Source organism: Oncorhynchus tshawytscha, linkage group LG02 (genome assembly GCF_018296145.1).
Source record: "Oncorhynchus tshawytscha isolate Ot180627B linkage group LG02, Otsh_v2.0, whole genome shotgun sequence".
NCBI lineage: Eukaryota > Metazoa > Chordata > Actinopteri > Salmoniformes > Salmonidae > Oncorhynchus > Oncorhynchus tshawytscha.
In genome coordinates, this window is record NC_056430.1 from 2,480,890 (window position 1) to 2,498,643 (window position 17,754).

The window sequence follows — 17,754 nt, forward strand, 5'->3', positions numbered from 1 at the left end:
GTATGCATAATATTTATATTAGTCCTCTGATTACAATGAAGAGCAAGACGTGGTGCTCTGTTCTGGGCCAGCTGCAGTCTTTCTTAGCAGAACTTGACCATATGACTGGACAATAATCAAGATAAGATAAAACTAGAGCTGGACTTGCTTTGTGGAGTGTAGTGTTGAAAAAGCAGATCATCTCTTTATTATGGAGAGGCCTATCCCCATCTTTACAACCATTGAATCTATAGTGCAAAAACACGTTTTTAGACAAACTGAATTATCAAATTTACATAAGTATTCAGACCCTTCTCTCAGTGCTTAGTTGAAGCACCTTTGGCAGTGATTACAGCCTCGTGTCTTCTTGGGTATGACACTACAAGCTTGGCACACCTGTGGGTGTCAGTGAACTTCCGGCGCCGACAGAGATGGCCGCCTCGCTTCGCGTTCCTAGGAAACTATGCAGTTTTTTGTTTTTTTACGTTTTATTTCTTACATTAGTACCCCAGGTCATCTTAGGTTTCATTACATACAGTCGAGAAGAACTACTGAATATAAGATCAGCGTCAACTCACCATCAGTACGACCAAGAATATGATTTTCACGAAGCGGATCCTGTGTTCTGCCTTTCAACCAGGACAACGGAATGGATCCTATGCGGCGACCCAAAAAAACGACTCCGTAAAAGAAGGAAACGAGGCGGTCTTCTGGTCAGACTCCGGAGACGGGCACATCGTGCACCACTCCCTAGCATTCTTCTCGCCAATGTCAGGCTCTTGACAACAAGGTTGATGAAATCCGAGCAAGGGTAGCATTCCAGAGGGACATCAGAGACTGTAACGTTCTTTGCTTCACGGAAACATGGCTCACTGGAGAGACGCTATCGGAGGCGGTGCAGCCAGCGGGTTTCTCCACGCATCGCGCTGACAGAATCAAACATCTTTCTGGTAAGAAGAGGGACGGACGGGGGCGTATGCCTTATGGCTAACGAGACATGGTGTGATGAAAGAAACATACAGGAACTCAAATCCTTCTGTTCACCTGATTTAGAATTCCTCACAATCAAATGACGACCACATTATTTACCAAGAGAATTCTCTTCGATTATAATCACAGCCGTATATATCCCCCCCCAAGCAGACACATCTATGGCTCTGAACGAACTTTATTTGACTCTTTGCAAACTGGAATCCATTTATCCGGAGGCTGCATTCATTGTAGCTGGGGATTTTAACAAGGCTAATCTGAAAACAAGACTCCCTAAATTTTATCAGCATATCGATTGCGCAACCAGGGGTGGAAAAACCTTGGATCATTGTTACTCTAACTTCCGCAACGCATATAAGGCCCTGCCCCGCCCTCCTTTCGGAAAAGCTGACCACGACTCCATTTTGTTGATCCCTGCCTACAGACAGAAACTAAAAAAAGAAGCTCCCACACTGACGTCTGTTCAACGCTGGTCTGACCAAGCTGACTCCACACTCCAAGACTGCTTCCATCACGTGGACTGGGAGATGTTTCGTATTGCGTCAGATAACAACATTGACGAATACGCTGATTCGGTGTGCGAGTTCATTAGAACGTGCGTTGAAGATGTCATTCCCATAGCAACGATTAAAACATTTCCTAACCAGAAACCGTGGATTGATGGCAGCATTCGTGTGAAACTGAAAGCGCGAACCACTGCTTTTAATCAGGGCAAGGTGACTGGTAACATGACTGAATACAAACAGTGCAGCTATTCCCTCCGCAAGGCTATCAAACAAGCTAAGCGCCAGTACAGAGAGAAAGTAGAATCTCAATTCAACGGCTCAGACACAAGAGGTATGTGGCAGGGTCTACAGTCAATCACGGACTACAAGAAGAAAACCAGCCCAGTCACGGACCAGGATGTCTTGCTCCCAGGCAGACGGAATAACTTTTTTGCCCGCTTTGAGGACAATACAGTGCCACTGACACGGCCTGCAACGAAAACATGCGGACTCTCCTTCACTGCAGCCGAGGTGAGTAAGACATTCAAACGTGTTAACCCTCGCAAGGCTGCAGGCCCAGACGGCATCCCCAGCCGCGCCCTTAGAGCATGCGCAGACCAGCTGGCCGGTGTGTTTACGGACATATTCAATCAATCCCTATACCAGTCTGCTGTTCCCACATGCTTCAAGAGGGTCACCATTGTTCCTGTTCCCAAGAAAGCTAAGGTAACTGAGCTAAACGACTACCGCCCCGTATCACTCACTTCCGTCATCATGAAGTGCTTTGAGAGACTAGTCAATGACCATATCACCTCCACCCTACCTGACACCCTAGACCCACTCCAATTTGCTTACCGCCCAAATAGGTCCACAGACGATGCAATCTCAACCACACTGCCCTAACCCATCTGGACAAGAGGAATACCTATGTGAGAATGCTGTTCATCGACTACAGCTCGGCATTCAACACCATAGTACCCTCCAAGCTCGTCATCAAGCTCGAGACCCTGGGTCTCGACCCCGCCCTGTGTAACTGGGTACTGGACTTCCTGACGGGCCGCCCCCAGGTGGTGAGGGTAGGCAACAACATCTCCACCCCGCTGATCCTCAACACTGGGGCCCCACAAGGGTGCGTTCTGAGCCCTCTCCTGTACTCCCTGTTCAGCCACGACTGCGTGGCCACGCACGCCTCCAACTCAATCATCAAGTTTGCGGACGACACAACAGTGGTAGGCTTGATTACCAACAACGACGAGACGGCCTACAGGGAGGAGGTGAGGGCCCTCGGAGTGTGGTGTCAGGAAAATAACCTCACACTCAACGTCAACAAAACTAAGGAGATGATTGTGGACTTCAGGAAACAGCAGAGGGAACACCCCCCTATCCACATCGATGGAACAGTAGTGGAGAGGGTAGCAAGTTTTAAGTTCCTCGGCATACACATCACAGACAAACTGAATTGGTCCACTCACACAGACAGCATCGTGAAGAAGGCGCAGCAGCGCCTCTTCAACCTCAGGGGGCTGAAGAAATTTGGCTTGTCACCAAAAGCACTCACAAACTTCTACAGATGCACAACCGAGCCACTGCCTGTTCACCCCGCTATCATCCAGAAGGCGAGGTCAGTACAGGTGCATCAAAGCTGGGACCGAGAGACTGAAAAACAGCTTCTATCTCAAGGCCATCAGACTGTTAAACAGCCACCACTAACATTGAGTGGCTACTGCCAACACACTGACACTGACACTGACTCAACTCCAGCCACTTTAATAATGGGAATTGATGGGAAATGATGTAAAATATATCACTAGCCACTTTAAACAATGCTACCTAATATAATGTTACATACCCTACATTATTCATCTCATATGCATACGTATATACTGTACTCTATATCATCGACTGCATCCTTATGTAATACATGTATCACTAGCCACTTTAACTTTGCCACTCTGTTTACATACTCATCTCATATGTATATACTGTACTCGATACCATCTACTGTATCTTGCCTATGCTGCTCTGTACCATCACTCATTCATATATCTTTATGTACATATTCTTTATCCCCTTACACTGTGTATAAGACAGTAGTTTTGAAATTGTTAGTTTGATTACTTGTTGGTTATTACTGCATTGTCGGAACTAGAAGCACAAGCATTTCGCTACACTCGCATTAACATCTGCTAACCATGTGTATGTGACAAATAAAATTTGATTTGATTTGATTTGATTTATTTGGGGAGTTTCTCCCATTCCTCTCTGCAGATCCTCTCAAGCTCTGTAAGGTTGGATGGGGAGCGTCACTGTTTGATCGGGTTCAAGTCCGGGCTCTGGCTGGACCACAACGGACATTCAGAGACTTGTCCTGAAGCCACTCCTGCGTTGTCTTGGCTGTGTGCTTAGGGTCATTGTCCTGTCATTGTCCTGTTGGACAATGGGGTCATTGTCCTCCCTCATTCCGCGTTCAACGGGAAATGTACACCTTTTCCAATGCACTTCAAGGAAGAATTCTCGAGGTGTATTAGAAACATTGCTGCGTAGCAAGAATGAAATTAGCCGTAGAATGAATAGGAACGAGTCGTGGACATGTATTCACAAAATGTCTCCGAGTTGGGGTGCTGATCTAGGATCAGTGTTGCCTTTTAGATCACAATGAATAAGATTACATGAACAGGGTCCTAGATCAGCACTGCTACTCTGAAATGCTTTGTGAATACAGGCCTGCTGTTGTAAGGAGCTCTTGTTCTGTCTTGATGTTGTTGTTGTTTCCAGGGAGAGAAGATCTTCTTCCTGATCAAGCCCACGTCAGCTAACCTATCGTTGTACGAGCGCTGGAGGTCCTCAGCCAATCACACAGAGATGTTCTTCGCTGACCAGGTGGACAAGTGTTACAAGTGTACTCTGAAGCAGGGACAGACCCTATTCATACCATCAGGTTAGTGCACTCTGAAGCAGTGACCATCAGGTTAGTGCACTCTGAAGCAGGGACAGACCCTATTCATACCATCAGGTTAGTGGACTCTGAAGCAGGGACAGAACCTATTCATACCATCAGGTTAGTGCACTCTGAAGCAGTGACCATCAGGTTAGTGCACTCTGAAGTAGGGACAGACCCTATTCATACCATCAGGTTAGTGCACTCTGAAGCAGGGACAGACCCTATTCATACCATCAGGTTAGTGCACTCTGAAGTAGGGAACCATCAGGTTAGTGCACTCTGAAGTAGGGACAGACCCTATTCATACCATCAGGTTAGTGCACTCTGAAGCAGGGACAGACCCTATTCAGGTTAGTGCACTCTGAAGTAGGTTAGTGCACTCTGAAGAGACCCTATTCATACCATCAGGTTAGTGCACTCTGAAGTAGGGACAGACCCTATTCATACCATCAGGTTAGTGCACTCTGAAGCAGGGACAGACCCTATTCATACCATCAGGTTAGTGCACTCTGAAGTAGGAACCATCAGGTTAGTGCACTCTGAAGTAGGGACAGACCCTATTCATACCATCAGGTTAGTGCACTCTGAAGTAGGGACAGACCATACTCATTCATACCATCAGGTTAGTGCACTCTGAAGTAGGGACAGACCCTATTCATACCATCAGGTTAGTGCACTCTGAAGTAGGGACAGACCCTATTCATACCATCAGGTTAGTGTACTCTGAAGTAGGGACAGACCCTATTCATACCATCAGGTTAGTGCACTCTGGTTAGTGCACTCTGAAGTAGGGACCATCAGGTTAGTGCACTCTGAAGTAGGGACAGACCCTATTCATACCATCAGGTTAGTGCACTCTGAAGTAGGGACCATCAGGTTAGTGCACTCTGAAGCAGGGACAGACCCTATTCATACCATCAGGTTAGTGCACTCTGAAGTAGGGACAGACCCTATTCATACCATCAGGTTAGTGTACTCTGAAGTAGGGACAGACCCTATTCATACCATCAGGTTAGTGCACTCTGAAGTAGGGACCATCAGGTTAGTGCACTCTGAAGTAGGGACAGACCCTATTCATACCATCAGGTTAGTGCACTCTGAAGTAGGGACCATCAGGTTAGTGCACTCTGAAGCAGGGACAGACCCTATTCATACCATCAGGTTAGTGCCCTCTGAAGTAGGGACAGACCCTATTCATACCATCAGGTTAGTGGACTCTGAAGCAGGGACAGACCCTATTCATACCATCAGGTTAGTGTACTCTGAAGTAGGGACAGACCCTATTCATACCATCAGGTTAGTGCACTCTGAAGTAGGGACAGACCCTATTCATACCATCAGGTTAGTGCACTCTGAAGTAGGAACCATCAGGTTAGTGCACTCTGAAGTAGGGACAGACCCTATTCATACCATCAGGTTAGTGCACTCTGAAGTAGGGACAGACCCTATTCATACCATCAGGTTAGTGCACTCTGAAGTAGGGACCATCAGGTTAGTGCACTCTGAAGCAGGGACAGACCCTATTCATACCATCAGGTTAGTGGACTCTGAAGCAGGGACAGAACCTATTCATACCATCAGGTTAGTGCACTCTGAAGCAGTGACCATCAGGTTAGTGCACTCTGAAGTAGGGACAGACCCTATTCATACCATCAGGTTAGTGCACTCTGAAGTAGGAACCATCAGGTTAGTGCACTCTGAAGTAGGGACAGACCCTATTCATACCATCAGGTTAGTGGACTCTGAAGTAGGGACAGACCCTATTCATACCATCAGGTTAGTGCACTCTGAAGCAGGGACAGACCCTATTCATACCATCAGGTTAGTGCACTCTGAAGTAGGGACCATCAGGTTAGTGCACTCTGAAGTAGGGACAGACCCTATTCATACCATCAGGTTAGTGCACTCTGAAGCAGGGACCATGAAGCAGGGACCATGGTTAAGCAGGGACCATCAGGTTAGTGCACTCTGAAGCCCTAGGGACAGACCCTATTCATACCATCAGGTTAGTGCACTCTGAAGTAGGGACCATCAGGTTACCCACTCTGAAGTAGGAACCATCAGGTTAGTGCACTCTGAAGTAGGAACCATCAGGTTAGTGCACTCTGAAGCAGGGACCATCAGGTTAGTGCACTCTGAAGTAGGGACCATCAGGTTAGTGCACTCTGAAGTAGGGACAGACCCTATTCATACCATCAGGTTAGTGCACTCTGAAGTAGGGACCATCAGGTTAGTGCACTCTGAAGTAGGGACAGACCCTATTCATACCATCAGGTTAGTGCACTCTGAAGTAGGGACCATCAGGTTAGTGCACTCTGAAGTAGGGACAGACCCTATTCATACCATCAGGTTAGTGCACTCTGAAGCAGGGACAGACCCTATTCATACCATCAGGTTAGTGCACTCTGAAGTAGGGACAGACCCTATTCATACCATCAGGTTAGTGCACTCTGAAGTAGGGACCATCAGGTTAGTGCACTCTGAAGCAGGGACCATCAGGTTAGTGCACTCTGAAGCAGGGACCATCAGGTTAGTGCACTCTGAAGCAGGGACCATCAGGTTAGTGCACTCTGAAGCAGGGACAGACCCTATTCATACCATCAGGTTAGTGCACTCTGAAGTAGGGACAGACCCTATTCATACCATCAGGTTAGTGCACTCTGAAGTAGGGACCATCAGGTTAGTGCACTCTGAAGCAGGGACCATCAGGTTAGTGCACTCTGAAGCAGGGACAGACCCTATTCATACCATCAGGTTAGTGCACTCTGAAGTAGGAACCATCAGGTTAGTGCACTCTGAAGCAGGGACAGACCCTATTCATACCATCAGGTTAGTGCACTCTGAAGTAGGGACAGACCCTATTCATACCATCAGGTTAGTGCCCTCTGAAGTAGGAACAGACCCTATTCATACCATCAGGTTAGTGCACTCTGAAGTAGGGACAGACCCTATTCATACCATCAGGTTAGTGCACTCTGAAGTAGGAACCATCAGGTTAGTGCACTCTGAAGTAGGGACAGACCCTATTCATACCATCAGGTTAGTGCACTCTGAAGTAGGAACCATCAGGTTAGTGGACTCTGAAGCAGGGACAGACCCTATTCATACCATCAGGTTAGTGCACTCTGAAGTAGGGACCATCAGGTTAGTGCACTCTGAAGTAGGAACCATCAGGTTAGTGGACTCTGAAGCAGGGACAGACCCTATTCATACCATCAGGTTAGTGCACTCTGAAGTAGGGACCATCAGGTTAGTGCCCTCTGAAGTAGGGACAGACCCTATTCATACCATCAGGTTAGTGGACTCTGAAGCAGGGACTGACCCTATTCATACCATCAGGTTAGTGCCCTCTGAAGTAGGGACAGACCCTATTCATACCATCAGGTTAGTGCACTCTGAAGTAGGGACAGACCCTATTCATACCATCAGGTTAGTGCACTCTGAAGTAGGGACCATCAGGTTAGTGCACTCTGAAGCAGGGACCATCAGGTTAGTGTACTCTGAAGTAGGGACAGACCCTATTCATACCATCAGGTTAGTGCACTCTGAAGTAGGGACCATCAGGTTAGTGCACTCTGAAGTAGGAACCATCAGGTTAGTGCACTCTGAAGTAGGGACAGACCCTATTCATACCATCAGGTTAGTGCACTCTGAAGTAGGGACAGACCCTATTCATACCATCAGGTTAGTGCACTCTGAAGCAGGGACCATCAGGTTAGTGCCCTCTGAAGTAGGGACAGACCCTATTCATACCATCAGGTTAGTGTACTCTGAAGTAGGGACAGACCCTATTCATACCATCAGGTTAGTGCCCTCTGAAGTAGGGACAGACCCTATTCATACCATCAGGTTAGTGGACTCTGAAGCAGGGACAGACCCTATTCATACCATCAGGTTAGTGCACTCTGAAGCAGGGACCATCAGGTTAGTGCACTCTGAAGTAGGGACAGACCCTATTCATACCATCAGGTTAGTGCACTCTGAAGTAGGGACCATCAGGTTAGTGCACTCTGAAAATAGAACCATCAGGTTAGTGCACTCTGAAGTAGGAACCATCAGGTTAGTGCACTCTGAAATAGGAACCATCAGATTAGTGCACTCTGAAGTAGGGACCATCAGGTTAGTGCACTCTGAAAATAGAACCATCAGGTTAGTGCACTCTGAAGTAGGAACCATCAGGTTAGTGCACTCTGAAATAGGAACCATCAGATTAGTGCACCTCTGAAGTAGGGACCATCAGGTTAGTGCACTCTGAAGTAGGGACCATCAGGTTAGTGCCCTCTGAAGTAGGGACAGACCCTATTCATACCATCAGGTTAGTGCACTCTGAAGTAGGGACCATCAGGTTAGTGCCCTCCATCAGGTTAGTGCCCTCTGAAGTAGGGACAGACCCTATTCATACCATCAGGTTAGTGGACTCTGAAGCAGGGACAGACCCTATTCATACCATCAGGTTAGTGCACTCTGAAGTAGGGACCATCAGGTTAGTGCACTCTGAAATAGGAACCATCAGATTAGTGCACTCTGAAGTAGGAACCATCAGGTTAGTGCACTCTGAAGTAGGGACAGACCCTATTCATACCATCAGGTTAGTGCACTCTGAAGTAGGGACCATCAGGTTAGTGCACTCTGAAGTAGGGACAGACCCTATTCATACCATCAGGTTAGTGCCCTCTGAAGTAGGGACAGACCCTATTCATACCATCAGGTTAGTGCCCTCTGAAGTAGGAACAGACCCTATTCATACCATCAGGTTAGTGCACTCTGAAGTAGGGACCATCAGGTTAGTGCACTCTGAAGTAGGGACCATCAGGTTAGTGCACTCTGAAGTAGGGACAGACCCTATTCATACCATCAGGTTAGTGCACTCTGAAGTAGGGACCATCAGGTTAGTGCCCTCTGAAGTAGGGACAGACCCTATTCATACCATCATGTTAGTGGACTCTGAAATAGGGACAGACCCTATTCATACCATCAGGTTAGTGCACTCTGAAGTAGGGACAGACCCTATTCATACCATCAGGTTAGTGCACTCTGAAGTAGGGACAGACCCTATTCATACCATCAGGTTAGTGCACTCTGAAGTAGGAACCATCAGGTTAGTGCACTCTGAAGCAGGGACAGACCCTATTCATACCATCAGGTTAGTGCACTCTGAAGCAGGGACCATCAGGTTAGTGCACTCTGAAGTAGGAACCATCAGGTTAGTGCCCTCTGAAGTAGGGACAGACCCTATTCATACCATCACGTTAGTGCACTCTGAAGTAGGGACAGACCCTATTCATACCATCACGTTAGTGCACTCTGAAGTAGGGACAGACCCTATTCATACCATCACGTTAGTGCACTCTGAAGCAGGGACAGACCCTATTCATACCATCACGTTAGTGCACTCTGAAGTAGGGACCATCAGGTTAGTGCACTCTGAAGTAGGAACCATCAGGTTAGTGCCCTCTGAAGTAGGGACAGACCCTATTCATACCATCAGGTTAGTGCACTCTGAAGCAGGGACAAGAAATCTTCAAACCATCACATCAGAATCAGAAATCTGTTCAGGGTTAGATTTAGTTATTCTCACAAATCACACCTATTATTATGTTGTCACCACAGTCACATTGGGACTAGAACCAGAACTGTTCTGATGTTGTCACATTGGGAATAGAATCAGACCTGTTCTGATGTTGTCACATTGGGAATAGAATCAGACCTGTTCTGATGTTGTCACATTGGGACTAGAATCAGACCTGTTCTGATGTTGTCACATTGGGACTAGAATCAGACCTGTTCTGATGTTGTCACATTGGGACTAGAATCAGACCTGTTCTGATGTTGTCACATTGGGACTAGAATCAGACCTGTTCTGATGTTGTCACATTGGGACTAGAATCAGACCTGTTCTGATGTTGTCACATTGGGAATAGAATCAGACCTGTTGTCACATTGGGACTAGAATCAGACCTGTTCTGATGTTGTCACATTGGGACTAGAATCAGACCTGTTCTGATGTTGTCACATTGGGACTAGAATCAGACCTGTTCTTATGTTGTCACATTGAGAATAGAAGTGTATACTGTGTCTGTTTCCAGGTTGGATCAACGCAGTTCTGACTCCAGTGGACACTCTGGCCTTTTCTGGACACTTTGTCCACAACCTGAGTGTTGAGATGCAGATGAGGTGAGCACATCATTAGTATCAATGAGGACCTCCTGTAGCTTAGACTGTAGCTTTTAAGCTCAACTCCACTTCCTGATTTGGCCTAGTTTTTAATTAATGCTCATGAAGAAATGCTCATATTGGTCCCATGCCTTGAATGGGATTTGTGCTACAAATGCTAAAATGTTAGCATGTGGAAACCGTGCCAGAGAACCTAAACCAAATCTAGGATTGCTGTCATATCTTGTCCATAGACTGCTTACAGGGTAAGGAGACCAATATGTCATTTTAGGTGAACTAACCCTTTAAAAAATAATTAAAAGTGTGTTTTCCTCCGCAGAGCATATGAGGTGGAGAAGCGTCTGAAGGTCAACTGTCTGACTCCGTTCCCCAACTTTGAGACGGCCTGCTGGTACGTGGGACGCCACCTGCTGGAGAGGTTCAAAGGTACATCACATTTTTTCTTTCTACAACTATTAGGCTTTCAGGTTTGGTTTCAGTCTTCCTCTGCGTTCCTTTTCCTGTGCTTGTGATGCATTTCCTGTTCCCCTCGTGGTGCTGGTCCGTTTCCTGTTCCTCTAGTGGTGTATAGCGTGTGTCCTTCCTACGGTCTGCTCAGCAGATGAGGAGATGGATACTCTAATATTATTACTGTCATTAAACGTCTGCTTGGCGTCGTTCACAGATGATTATGTTCAAAAGGCCTGGCACAGTTACAATCACTAGTTCTCTGCTTTCTCTCTGTGTTTGAACTCTTCGCGGCTGGCCGGACAAATCTGTTTACGTTTCTACGCTTTGTCTCTCTGTTGTAATATGGCCAGATTGCCTTCTACTGATCACATTGCCAACATACTGTATGGGCTCTGGTCAATAGTAGTTGTGCACTATGTAGGGAATACAGGTATTATCTCTGTGTGTTAGTGAAATCGGAGATTTATCCCATTATGTTTTATGGAGATGAAATGATCCCCAATTCTACATGACAGAAAATCATTTCCGTTCTACACATTTGTATCATATCTGTTGTCTACGCAACCAGAAAGTTCAGTAAAATTGCACCCCGATGAACAGACCTCAGGTAGAGCTGTGCTCCCTAACCTTTACCGCACCTACCCCATGCCTTACCCCTTCCCACCTGGCCAGGGTTCAATCTACTTTCTCTGCCCCTCTTTGCTTTGCGTTAAGCTACAGGACTGTTTCACTAGCACAGACTGGAATATGTTCTGGGAATCATCCGATGGCATTGAGGAGGGTACCACATCAATCACCGGATTCATTAATAAGTACTTCAACAACGCAGTCCCCACAGTGACATAAACTCAGCAAAAAAAGAAACGTCCCTTTTTCAGGACCGTCTTTCAAAGAAAAATTTGTAAAAATCCAAATAACTTCACAGATCTTCATTGTAAAGGGTTTAAACACTGTTTCCCATGCTTGTTCAATGAACCATAAACAATTAATGAACATGCACCTGTGGAACGGTCGTTAAGACACTAACAGCTTACAGACGGTAGGCAATTAAGGTCACGGTTATGAAAACTGTTATGAAGACACTAGAGGCCTTTTTACTTTCTACTGATGCTGAAAAACACCAAAAGGAAGATGCCCAGGGTCCCTGCTGATCTGTGTGAACGTGCCTTAGGCATGCTGCAAGCGGTACCGGAGCCCCAAGTCTAGGACCAAAAGGCTCCTTAACAGCTTCTACGTCCAAGCCATAAGACTGCTAAACAATTAATCAAATGGCCACCAGATTTTTTACATTCACCCCCTCCATTTTGTTTTTTACACTGCTGCTACTCACCGTTTATTATCTATGCATAGTCACTTCACTCCGACCTAGATGTAGTAATTACCTCTAACCTGCATCCCTGCACATTGAATCGGTACCGGTACCCCCTGTACATAGCCTCGTTATTGTTATTTTATGGTGTTACTTTTCATAATTTTTTTACTTTAGTTTATTTGGTATATATTTTCTTAACTCTTCTTGAACTTCACTGTTGGTTAAGGGCTTGTAAGTAAACATTTCACGGTTAGGTTTATTCGGTGCATGTGACAAATACATCTTGATTTGATATGATAGAATGCCAGTACTGGGGACTCTGTGACGAGTTGCTTTACATTCTTAAAAGCCTCCTCCTGCACTGCATGTGCATGTAGAGTCACTCTTGAGCAGGTCGTTGAGGGGTTTGTTGACATTGGCTAGACCCAGTTGGTACCTGCCTAGGTAGTGAATCATACCCAGGATCCTCCTTAGATCAGACACATTTCTTGGAGGCTCCAGCTGGGTAATGGCCTGGATTTTGGCCTCATCAAGACAAATGCCATCCTCGTCAGTATAGTGTCCTAGGTAGTTAAGCAATTTCTGACGCAGTAGACATTTGTCTGGGTTGACCTTCAAACCTGCTTTCTCCAGTGTGTATAGGGTGTTCTGGAGTCTCACTTCCTGATCCGCTGGCGTGTCTGAGTAGAAGTATATCATCAAAAAATAGCCACACCTTCTTGGTCCTTCAGGGGCTCTGTCATCTCGCCCCGGAAGATGTCTGGGAAACTAGTGATTCCAAATGGAAGTCTGTATAAATAGTATCTTCCAAAAGGCGTTATGAATGTGGTAAGCTTGGCACTCTCTCTGTCTCGTGGAATCTGCCAGAGGCCACTGGCTGCATCTGAAAGAGACAACACCTTGGCAGCAGCCAGCTTTGTCAGGATATCATCTATGGTGGGTACAATGAATTTCACCCTTTTCTCTGATTTGTTTAACCTTCTCAGGTTAGCACATACCCTCAGCTGGTCTTTGTTCTTCTTGGTTACCAGGACCATAGGAGCACACTGCTCTGTAGTCTCCCTGATCTCTGAGATCACACCACTCAGTAGGCTCCCTGATCTCTATGATCACACCACTCTCTAGGCTCCCTAGAAGAATCTACTTCCGGCGCCGACAGAGATGGCCGCCTCGCTTCGCGTTCCTAGGAAACTATGCAGTTTTTTGTTTTTTTTACGTGTTATTTCTTACATTAGTACCCCAGGTCATCTTAGGTTTCATTACATACAGTCGAGAAGAACTACTGAATATAAGATCAGCGTCAACTCACCATCAGTACGACCAAGAATATGTTTTTCGCGACGCGGATCCTGTGTTCTGCCTTACAAACAGGACAACAGAGTGGGTTCCATGCAGCGACCCAAAAAAACGACTCAGAAAAAGAGGGAAACGAGGCGGTCTTCTGGTCAGACTCCGGAGACGGGCACACCGTGCACCACTCCCTAGCATTCTTCTTGCCAATGTTCAGTCTCTTGACAACAAGGTTGATGAAATCCGAGCAAGGGTAGCAGAGGGACATCAGAGACTGTAACGTTCTTTGCTTCACGGAAACATGGCTCACTGGAGAGACGCTATCCGAGGCGGTGCAGCCAGCGGGTTTCTCCACGGATCGCGCCGACAGAAACAAACATCTTTCTGGTATGAAGAGGGGCGGGGGCGTATGCCTTATGACTAACGTGACATGGTGTGATGAAAGAAACATACAGGAACTCAAATCCTTCTGTTCACCTGATTTAGAATTCCTCACAATCAAATGTCGACCACATTATCTACCAAGAGAATTCTCTTCGATTATAATCACAGCCGTATATATCCCCCCCCAAGCAGACACATCGATGGCTCTGAACGAACTTTATTTAACTCTCTGCAAACTGGAAACTATTTATCCGGAGGCTGCATTGTAGCTGGGGATTTTAACAAGGCTAATCTGAAAACAAGACTCCCTAAATTTTATCAGCATATCGATTGCGCAACCAGGGGTGGAAAGACCTTGGATCATTGTTACTCTAACTTCCGCGACGCATATAAGGCCCTGCCCCGCCCCCTTTCGGAAAAGCTGACCACGACTCCATTTTGTTGATCCCTGCCTACAGACAGAAACTAAAACAAGAGGCTCCCACGCTGAGGTCTGTTCAACGCTGGTCTGACCAAGCTGACTCCACACTCCAAGACTGCTTCCATCACATGGACTGGGAGATGTTTCGTATTGCGTCAGATAACAACATTGACGAATACGCTGATTCGGTGTGCGAGTTCATTAGAACGTGCGTTGAAGATGTCGTTCCCATAGCAACGATTAAAACATTCCCTAACCAGAAACCGTGGATTGATGGCAGCATTGGTGTGAAACTGAAAGCGCGAACCACTGCTTTTAATCAGGGCAAGGTGTCTGGTAACATGACTGAATACAAACAGTGCAGCTATTCCCTCCACAAGGCTATTAAACAGGCTAAGCGTCAGTACAGAGACAAAGTAGAATCTCAATTCAACGGCTCAGACACAAGAGGCATGTGGCAGGGTCTACAGTCAATCACGGACTACAGGAAGAAATCCAGCCCAGTCACGGACCAGGATGTCTTGCTCCCAGGCAGACTAAATAACTTTTTGCCCGCTTTGAGGACAATACAGTGCCACTGACACGGCCTGCAATGAAAACATGCGGTCTCTCCTTCACTGCAGCCGAGGTGAGTAAGACATTTAAACGTGTTAACCCTCGCAAGGCTGCAGGCCCAGACGGCATCCCCAGCCGCGCCCTCAGAGCATGCGCAGACCAGCTGGCCGGTGTGTTTACGGACATATTCAATCAATCCCTATACCAGTCTGCTGTTCCCACATGCTTCAAGAGGGCCACCATTGTTCCTGTTCCCAAGAAAGCTAAGGTAACTGAGCTAAACGACTACCGCCACGTAGCACTCACATCCGTCATCATGAAGTGCTTTGAGAGACTAATCAAGGACCATATCACCTCCACCCTACCTGACACCCTAGACCCACTCCAATTTGCTTACCGCCCAAATAGGTCCACAGACGATGCAATCTCAACCACACTGCACACTGCCCTAACCCATCTGGACAAGAGGAATACCTATGTGAGAATGCTGTTCATCAACTACAGCTCGGCATTCAACACCATGGTACCCTCCAAGCTCGTCATCAAGCTCGAGACCCTGGGTCTCGACCCCGCCCTGTGCAACTGGGTACTGGACTTCCTGACGGGCCGCCCCCAGGTGGTGAGGGTAGGCAACAACATCTCCTCCCCGCTGATCCTCAACACTGGGGCCCCACAAGGGTGCGTTCTGAGCCCTCTCCTGTACTCCCTGTTCACCCACGACTGCGTGGCCACGCACGCCTCCAACTCAATCATCAAGTTTGCGAACGACACAACAGTGGTAGGCTTGATTACCAACAATGACGAGACGGCCTACAGGGAGGAGGTGAGGGCCCTCGGAGTGTGGTGTCAGGAAAATAACCTCACGCTCAACGTCAACAAAACTAAGGAGATGATTGTGGACTTCAGGAAACAGCAGAGGGAACACCCCCCCCATCCACATCGATGGAACAGTAGTGGAGAGGGTAGCAAGTTTTAAGTTCCTCGGCATACACATCACAGACAAACTGAATTGGTCCACTCACACAGCCAGCATCGTGAAGAAGGCGCAGCAGCGCCTCTTCAACCTCAGGAGGCTGAAGAAATTCGGCTTCTCACCAAAAGCACTCACAAACCTCTACAGATGCACAATCGAGAGCATCCTGGCGGGCTGTATCACCGCCTGGTACGGCAACTGCTCCGCCCTCAACCGTAAGGCTCTCCAGAGGGTAGTGAGGTCTGCACAACGCATCACCGGGGGTAAACTACCTGCCCTCCAGGACACCTACACCACCCGATGTTACAGGAAGGCCATAAAGATCATCAAGGACATCAACCACCCGAGCCACTGCCTGTTCACCCCGTTATCATCCAGAAGGCGAGGTCAGTACAGGTGCATCAAAGCTGGGACCGAGAGACTGAAAAACAGCTTCTATCTCAAGGCCATCAGACTGTTAAACAGCCACCACTAACATTGAGTGGCTGCTGCCAACACACTGACACTGACACTGACTCAACTCCAGCCACTTTAATAATGGGAATTGATGGGAAATTATGTAAATATATCACTAGCCACTTGTGCTACCTTATATAATGTTTACATACCCTACATTATTCATCTCATATGCATACGTATATACTGTACTCTATATCATCGACTGCATCCTTATGTAATACATGTATCACTAGCCACTTTAACTATGCCACTTTGTTTACATACTCATATGTATATACTGTACTCGATATCAGCTACTGTATCTTGCCTATGCTGCTCTGTACCATCACTCATTCATATATCCTTATGTACATATTCTTTATCCCCTTACACTGTGTATAAGACAGTAGTTTTGGAATTGTTAGTTAGATTACTTGTTGGTTATTACTGCATTGTCGGAACTAGAAGCACAAGCATTTCGCTACACTCGCATTAACATCTGCTAACCATGTGTATGTGACAAATAAAATTTGATTTGATTTGATTTGATCTCTGAGATCACATCACTCTGTAGGCTCCCTGATCTCTGTGATCACACCACTCTGTAGGCTCCCTGATCTCTGTGATCACACCACTATGTAGGCTCCCTGATCTCTGAGATCACATCACTCTGTAGGCTCCCTGATCTCTGTGATCACACCACTCTGTAGGCTCCCTGATCTCTGTGATCACACCACTATGTAGGCTCCCTGATCTCTGTGATCACACCACTATGTAGGCTCCCTGATCTCTGTGATCACACCACTATGTAGGCTCCCTGATCTCTGAGATCACACCACTCTGTAGGTGCCCTGATCTCTGAGATCACACCACTCTGTAGGCTCCCTGATATCTATGATCACACCACTCTGTAGGCTCCCTGTAAAGTGACCTGTACGGTTCAGTAGTATCTGTAAAGTGACCCATACAGTCCAGTAGTATCTGTAAAGTGACCCATACGGTTCAGTAGTATCTGTAAAGTGACCCAGAGTTCAGTAGTATCTGTAAAATGACCCATAGAGTTCAGTAGTATCTGTAAAGTGACCCATACAGTCCAGTAGTATCTGTAAAGTGACCCATACAGTCCAGTAGTATCTGTAAAGTGATCCATAGAGTTCAGTAGTATCTGTAAAGTGACCCATACGGTCCAGTAGTATCTGTAAAGTGACCCATACAGTTCCTTAGTAGCTGTAAAGTGACCCATACGGTTCAGTAGTATCTGTAAAGCGACCCATACGGTTCAGTAGTATCTGTAAAGTGACCTATACAGTCCAGTAGTATCTGTAAAGTGACCCATACAGTTCAGTAGTATCTGTAAAGTGA

The 17,754-nt window shown here is 46.7% G+C and overlaps 1 protein-coding gene across 2 annotated transcripts in view; it reads left to right on the forward strand.

Moving 5' to 3' along the window:
* Positions 1–17,754, forward strand: part of LOC112237494 (lysine-specific demethylase phf2-like) — a 146,684-nt gene that overhangs the window by 65,620 nt on the left and 63,310 nt on the right. For both annotated transcript variants that reach the window (XM_042329567.1, XM_042329572.1), the window contains exons 7-9: positions 4,230–4,392; positions 10,482–10,569; positions 10,889–10,995. In XM_042329567.1, the coding sequence (XP_042185501.1) occupies positions 4,230–4,392; positions 10,482–10,569; positions 10,889–10,995 (358 nt within the window). The remainder of the gene's footprint in view (positions 1–4,229; positions 4,393–10,481; positions 10,570–10,888; positions 10,996–17,754) is intronic.